The 8,327-nt window shown below is 37.4% G+C and overlaps 1 protein-coding gene across 1 annotated transcript; it reads right to left on the bottom strand.

The window, feature by feature from the left end:
• Positions 1-1,449: 1,449 nt before the first annotated feature.
• Positions 1,450-2,391, bottom strand: LOC110218099 (olfactory receptor 8B8-like). Its single transcript, XM_021000633.2, has one exon. The coding sequence runs from the start codon at positions 2,389-2,391 to the stop codon at positions 1,450-1,452; it is 942 nt and encodes a 313-aa protein (XP_020856292.2).
• Positions 2,392-8,327: the final 5,936 nt, after the last annotated feature.

Here is an 8,327-nt window from a genome sequence, read left to right as displayed (position 1 = left end):
GGAGGGAAGGAGACACTAGCAGTTGGAAGGATCAGGTACTATGCTTTGCACTGGGCATATAAATACAAAGAATGAAACAATCTCTACTCACAAGGAGCTCCATCCTATGAGAGAGACAAACATGTATAAATGTATACTGTATAAACATAAAGTGAATCTTCACATATATGCAAGCATATACAAAGTAGTTTTAGCCTTTGGGGGATCAGGAAAGACTTTGCAGAAGATAGTGCTTGAGCTGCATTTTAAAGGAAGAGAGGGATGCTTGGAAGCAGAGGTAAGGAGGGAGTGCATACTAGGTATGTTGTATAGCCAGTGCACAGGTATGGAGATGGGCAATGGGGTGACATGTGTGGAACACAGAGAAGGCCAGTGTGACTGGATAACAGAAACTGGGCTGGGGTGGGAGGAGGAGTAACATCCAATGACCCTTCAAAGATTGTCGAGGGCTTTAAAAGCTGAACAGAGGAATTTATATTTTATCCCAGAAGTGATAGGAAGCCACTTACTAGCTGTGTGACCCTAGGAAAGTCATTTAACCCAGTTTGCCTCGGTTTTCTCATCTGTAAAATAAGCTGGAGAAAGAAATGGTAAACCACTCCAGTATCTTTGCCAAGAAAACCCCAAATGGAATCATAAAGAGCCAAACACAATTGAAAAACAACTGAACAACAACAACAAATGAACTAAGATAACACTGGTATAAGTGGAAAGAAAGGGTCAGCTCAGGAGATGATTTGGCAAATGACTTGATAAAGGGTGAGAGATAATAAGGAGTTGAGGACAAAGGCAAGCTTACAAACCTGAGATACAGAAAGGAGAGTGTTGTCTTCAACAAACAGAAAGAAACCCAAAGAAAAATTTCTTGCAAAAGTATGAGATTTTTTCTCCTATAGGCCTCTTTCTAAAGAGTTGTATGCATTTTCTACGCTAGAGTAAGAATTCAATCCATCAGGGAAGCCCACTACTTAAAAGAATATTTTTGGGAAATCTTTTGATAAAACAAGAACTTAATTTGGGCAGCTAGGCATCACAGTGGATAGGGTGCCAGACCTGCAGTGAGGAAGACCTGAGTTCAAACCCAGCTTCAGACACTCACTAGTAGTGTGACCCTGGGAAAGTTGCTTAAACCTCTCTTTGCCTCAGTTTTCTCAACTGTAAAATAGGGATAATAATAGCACCTACCTCCCAGAACTGTTGTGAGAATCAAATGAGATAATATTTGTAAAGATCTTAGCACAGTTTCTGGCATATAGTAAGTGCTATATGAATGTTAGCTATTACTATTATTAATTTCTAAGGCATAAATGGATCTGTTTGAGAAAAGAGACTGATGTTCCCTTCCTCTCTAAAGGAAAAGCATTCAGTTGAAGAGATCTCCATGAAGGATTTCCAGTAAAGAAAAGGGAACCTTGAGTGTCTACTTGTTGACACCAATCCTCGTACTGTTCAGAATATTCTTCTGCTCAGGAATTTCCTCATGGCCAATTTGACATCCTTGTTCCTCAGGCTGTAGATCAATGGGTTCAGCATGGGCACCACAATGGTGTAGAACACAGAGGACACTTTCCCTTGGCTCATGGATAGAAGAGAAGAAGGTTTGAGATACATGAAAGCCCCAGACCCAAAGAAAAGAGAAACAGCAATTATGTGGGAGCTGCAAGTACTGAAGGCTTTAGATCTGCCCTCTGTGGTGTTGATATGGAGGATGCTAGAAAGTATTAAAGCATAAGAGATAAAGATGGTGACAGTGGGGACTCCAATGTCAATGCCCACAACAATAAAAACAACCAACTCATTGACATAGGTGCTGGAGCAGGAGAGCTCCAGGAGAGGAAGTATGTCACACATGTAGTGATTGATGATGTTATTGCTACAAAAGGACAGTCTCAGCATGCTTCCTGTGTGGGGCATGGCACCAGAAAACCCCATCACATAAGCACTAAATGCTAGCAGAAAGCAGACCTGATAGGACATAGTAATATTGTAAAGCAGTGGCTTACAGATAGCAACATAGCGATCATATGCCATGGCTGACAGAAGGAAGGACTCTGAAACTACAAAGAAACAGAAGAAATAGAGCTGAGCCATGCACCCTGAATAGGAGATGATATTCTTCTCTGACACGAAATTCACAAGCATCTTAGGGATAATGGATGAGGAATAACAGAGATCTACAAAGGACAGATTGAAGAGAAAATAGTACATGGGGGTATGAAGATGAGAATTAAGACCAATCAAAATGATCAAGCCTAGGTTCCCCACCACAGTGACCAAATAGATCCCAAGGAACAGGAAGAAGAGAGGGACCTGGAGCTCTGGTTGGTCTGTTAAACCAACAAGGATAAACTCAGACACTGAGGTGTCATTTCCTGTGCCCATTCTGCTCATAGAAGAATCTGTAGAGAAAGGAGAAAAGAATCACATTAGAGGGTTGCCTCGTTCTCTCTCACTCTATTGTCCATTGTCAAGAAGGGAAATCAATCTTGGAGTTGGGTTTTACTGGAGTCAGCTTGAAATAGTTCACCAGAATTGGTGGCTAAATTTTCAATGTGAACATTAACACATCAGAAATTGGCAAGTGCTAGAAACTGAGATTTGATTCATTCTCTTGTTGAATGTTTAGATTTAAGAAAATAATGGCAAAAGTGTTAATAATGCAGATTAAACATTAAAGTGTATCCTGTGTTCTTTTTTTCAGAGAGCTGATTGCTAAACTTATATTAACTTACCACTGTTCAAAACCTACCCCCTGCTCCATTGGGTCTACCATGGCTACCACCAAGATTACAGTGATTTCAATTGTTCTCTGTAACAGTTTTTTTTAGACAAATTGTTTTAAAAAGAGAGGGTGGAGATAAGCCTGACTCCAGAATGAGACCTTAGGATACAAGATCACTAATCAAAGAGACAATGGTACCCTTCCAGGCCAGCTCCTGTTAAGTAGTGAGACTCTACCCAGAGCTTATCACCTCTCTTGTATTGACTCTAACAGAGTGGGGACCAAAACCTATGGCCCCATTTTGGAGAGGAAAAAAAACAGTATATCTGAGTTGCTCTGAGCAAAACTACGTGGAAGTCAAAAAGGGAAACTGGGATCCGCCTCGATAGAAAGTCTTCAGAGCTTGGCCTAACATGACTTATTAAATAACACCATCTAACCAGCTCCTTTTGGCTTTTCTTAGTGCCCTAGGATCCCAAAGCATGGATTTGGAAGGAGAAAGTAGAGGAACTAGTCTGAAACTCACCTTACTTCTACCTGAAGATGTCAGCATTGGGCCTTTTTCAATCTTTACTCACAGAGTCCCAGAGTAGAAATGGTTTTGATGAGATTGATGGTGACAGAATATTATGCTCTGTTTCTGGCTAAGGTTTCTAGACCATAGACCTCAGTCAAGCAATTCTGGGAGAAATTCTGAGAATAGCCACAATTTCAGACTAGGCAAAGGCACAAAATGTCCTCTCCAGCTTCAGGAAAAGAAAGAAAACCAGTCATGTGGCTAGAATCAACAACTGATAGGATGAACAAAATTTAATTCAAAAATGCACTAGCAGACACTCTCCAAGGGTTTCCAGATTAAAGCAGTGGGAATAGAGATTACTGATAGTGTTTACACTCTGGACTGTTGAAGCTCTTTTGAGGTTTAAACTTGTACTCAAACTTTTTACTGCATGATGAGATTGCACATCCCCCAGTGAAGAAGAGGTGAAAACATCCTTTGGCCCCCTCCTCCTTTTTCTCCATAAGTCTATACCTGACAAAAAAAGTTCGATCCCTATAGAAGTTCCCTATACTTACTCCATTTTCAGTGAATTTCTCTGTGACTGTTATAGGATAGAAAGTGACAGATAAGGGTTCTGTCTTAGCTGGGCTCCCAGGAGGATACCAAGAAGCATGTATACCCTACATTTATTCCTGGCAATATGGTAGAGAAGCCAGACCCAAAACTATTCTGCTCCTGCTGAGAATTTTAAAAGATGCAATAATATGCCATATGCAATAATCTACCACAACACTAAGTAAAAGCCTTCCTTTTTAAGAAATGTGTATAATCCAGCAAAAAAAAAATTAATACATTGGCCATTTCTGAGAATATATGTCCCATTAACATGTTACTAGTTACCCACATTTGTACTCTAAGTAGGTATTAACTTCATTTATCTCCCTAACACAGTTCAAAAGAAGGTAAAATATTCAAATATTGTTTAACTAGCGAAGATCTTGGTTATAACACATAAATAGTCTATCACTTCCCTTGCAGGTGCAAGAAATAAAGAATGCCTTGGTAAGCAAGAACATGCAGAATATTGAGTCACTTCTTCAACATCACCAATGGATGATTCCAAGGGAGCATTATGGCACCTTACAGCAATAATAAGGAAAGATAAGGTGGTGATAGCTGTTAATTCTTTTGTAATGTATTACTTCCCCCTAAATGGCAAAACAGTGTTATATATTCTCTGTAATTCTCTGCTTGAAGTGGGGCCTTCCTATATGGAAACTGCCTTAGTCATTTATTCATTCAATCAATGTATATTTCATACCTTCAATGTGCAAAGTCATGAAGACGATAGAAAGATGAATAATACACAATTTCTTTCCTCAAGGAGTTTTCAGTAAAGCAGAAAAGGAAAAAACAAGACTACACATGATAATTAAGAATGATATTTCTACATTATATCCAAGATATATAGGAAATCGATATAAATATATGAGAACAATAGCCGTTCCCTAATAGATAAGGTCAACAGACATGAACAGGCAGTTCCTGATTAAAGAACACAACCTAACAACAACATACACTGGTTGTTGCTCCAAGAATATATTCGGAGAGAAAAAAAGCTCCAAATCACTAATAAAAGTAATGAAAAATTAAAACAAGACTGAGGTTCTACATCCCACCATATAGATTACCAAAAAATTACAAAAGAGGAAAATGGACATCATTTGAAGGGTTGTGGGAGGACAGGCACACTAATTCATTGTTGGTGGAGCTGTGGATTGGTCCAATAATTATCAAAAATAAATTGGAAGCATAACCTCAAATGTCACTAAATTGTATATATCCTTTCACCCAGCAATAATATTACTAGACATACATACTCATAGAGATAAAAGACAGAGGGTAATCACTTATATGTACAAAAATATTTTAGTAACACTTTTTGTTGTAGCAAAAACCTGAAAACTAAGAGGGGGGGTTATCCATCAATTGGGGAACAGCTGAACAAATTGTGGTTGAATGCAATCGAATATTATTATACCATAAGAAAAAACACATAGACAAATTTGGAGAAACTTGTGAAGACTTGTATGAACTGATACAGAGTAAAATTAACAGAACCAGGAAGATAATTGATATAATAACCACAACACTTAGCACATCTAGTGCTTATCACACTATGTGGAACATAACAGGTGCTTAATAAATGCTTGTTGACTACAACACTAGAAGGAAAACAACTTCAAAAAACTCAAGACTCGGGTCAACGTAATGACTGACCACAACTCCAGAAGACCAGTAATGAAGCATGCTCCCCATCTTTTGACAGAGAAGTGATGGATTAGAGATGCAGAATAAGACATAGCTTTGGAAATGACCATTGTATGAATCTGTTTTTCTAGACTGTGCTTATTTGCCACAAAGGAGAGAGATTTTGGAGGATGGGGGAGAACGGAGATGGGAAGAGGTAGAATAGTGATAGTGGTGCCAAAATAAAGAAAAGAAAGAAAAGAGTATTGATTAAACATAAAACCACAGAGAAGAAAACAAATGAGTTCCAAAGGGGGCACAAGCAGGGCAATTCTATTACCATCTTGTTAAATTTAATAAGTATTCTTTTCAAACAATCTAAAAAAAGTTCACAGTTTCTTATACAATTCTCATTTTTATTCTTCTTTGTGAACTTAAATGGTTTTTGGTTGGTTATTAAATTCATTGAAAATAATTAAATTAAAAAGAGATGTTCCTTTTGTGTGTTTCTTTGGAAACTGAATTAACCATTTATGAGGAATATTAAGCTGGTGGAGTGGTGCAAGATATTTCACTCAGTTTTAATAAGAGGCTGAAGCTATGCTGATTATTGGGCTCAGAGTACAGTCATATTAATACAGAAGGGCCCATGGCTCATTACTGGGAAACTGATGGGAAGAATGAGGAGCAAACAGAGTGTCAAGAGATGAAGAACAGTAATTTAATAGAACCGTTAGGTAGCACACAGTAACTAGAGCACTGGGCCTAAAATCAGGAAGACCTGGGTTCAAACACAGCCTCAGATTCTTACCAGCTCTGTGACCCTGGGCAAGTCACTCAACCTATGCCTACCTAAGTTTTCTCAACAGTAAAATGGGTATAATCTTATGTACTTCCCAGGGCTGATGAGAGGATCAAATGAGATATTTCAAAGTTATAAGAATAATAGCTATTCTCTAAGTTATTAATGGTCAAAAGATATGAATACACAGGTTTCAAAGAAAGAGATCTAATTTATCCACAACCAAATGAAAAAAATGCTACAAATCACTAACAACTATAGAAATGCAAACCAAAGCAACTCTGAGGTTTTATCTCATAGCCATCAAATTTTCAAAGATGGAAGAAGGAGAAATGACAAATTTTAATAGGGTACTGGGAAAGGGGAAAAAATGGTACATTGATGTACTGTTGGTGCAGCTATGAACTGGTACACACATTATGGAAAACAATCTGGAACTATGCCCCAAAATCATTAAACTGTGATTTAGACCCAGTTATGCCATTATTAGCTTACTCTCCAAAAGAGTTCAAAGAAAAGAGGAAAGGACCCATAAGTCCAAAAATATTTATAGCAGCTATTTTTGTAGTGAAAAATAACTAGAAACCAGGAAGGGAGAGAAGGGCAGAGTAGTGATCAACAATAGGGAAACAACTGAACAATTTGTGGTATATGAATGTAATTAAATACAACTGTGTTGAAAGAAGAGACAAATGGTCTTAGAGAAACCTGGGAAGACTTGTATGAACTAATAAGCAGGGAAGTGAGCAGAACCAGGAGGACAAATAATGCAGTGACATCAACATTGTAAAGACAAGCAGCCTTGAAAGACATAAGAACTCTGATCAATATGATGACAACCACCATTTCAAAGGAATAATGATGAAGCATGCTACTCACCTACTGATAGAAAGGAAGGACCCAAGGTACAAAATGAGAGATGCCTTTTTACATGACAATATGGACAACATTTTTCAATTGAGGGAGGAAGCAGTAAGAAGAGAAAATTATTTTTAACTGAAATTTTAAATTAAAGAAAATACATCATGAAATAATGAAGGAAGTATAAGTCTGAAAAAACAGATCATCATAGGAACTCTAAATGTTGGAGAAATTCCATTAAGATGATAGTTGTAGAAGTGAGAATGGGTAAAAGGCAGAAAGCTTAGACACCAGAACAAACAAAAAAGACAAAGCTACACCCTCAGACCAATCAATATTTAGGTTGATGAAACCCATTTGACATTATGCAGAACTTGTGACTCTGTCATTCCAAGTTCCTCCTTAATCACAAACTAATCACTAAGAATTAAAAGTTCAGCCAGATTTCAAATGTATATGTTTGGTAAAACCATAAAAGACCTTTGGAACATTTGGAACTTATTGTCACTCATGTACCTGATCTAATATCTTACTTTGGAAACCTAAGGTAAATCCTATTGCCCTCAGGATCTTATAATCTGTTAACATAGAATAGTAAGAAACAAGTAATTATAATATAAATAAGATTCATGGAAAAGTATGCATAATTAAGTGCTGTGAGAAAGATTTCTTTTGGTCCTAGGATTCTTTCCCACATGAACCAGAAGTCAGTAAATTGAATGATTCTAGTCAGTCTCTCTGTTATTTATTCAACACAGGCTCTAAGAAGAGAATAACCTCTTCTCATATCAAGTCTACACACTGCTGCCTCAGTGTCCCTTAGCAGATAGTCATTGACCACCATTATACATCTTTTTTGTTTGTTTGTTTGTTTGGGGGCTAGTAATGAATTTGCTCTTACTTGCTTAGGTATTTCCAGTGGTAGCATTTCTTCTCTTTCCCTTTCTCTTCTGTTGTATTCTTTGACTCACCAATACATCAATATGAATTTTGTTTCCCCTCTACCTCCTCAGAAATCTTTTCCATCTTGAATTTCATGAATCCTGACAAAGAACATTAAGTTTTATCTAACAAACCAAAGCATAAAAATATTCCTCAAGAATGTTCACCTTATCAAACAGAAATTGAATACACACCTCGTTGATAAATGTCTTTGAAAGGAAGACAAATATTGTATAAATTCTCTAGTA

This window comes from Phascolarctos cinereus, unplaced genomic scaffold (genome assembly GCF_003287225.1).
Source record: "Phascolarctos cinereus isolate Bilbo 61053 unplaced genomic scaffold, phaCin_HiC Scaffold_726;HRSCAF=1367, whole genome shotgun sequence".
NCBI lineage: Eukaryota > Metazoa > Chordata > Mammalia > Diprotodontia > Phascolarctidae > Phascolarctos > Phascolarctos cinereus.
This window is presented reverse-complemented; position numbering and strand designations above follow the sequence as displayed.

What these genes read in the sequence shown, in the direction of transcription:
- LOC110218099 (XM_021000633.2), bottom strand. Translation starts at nt 2,391, where the DNA reads ATGAGCAGAATGGGCACAGGAAATGACACCTCAGTGTCTGAGTTTATC.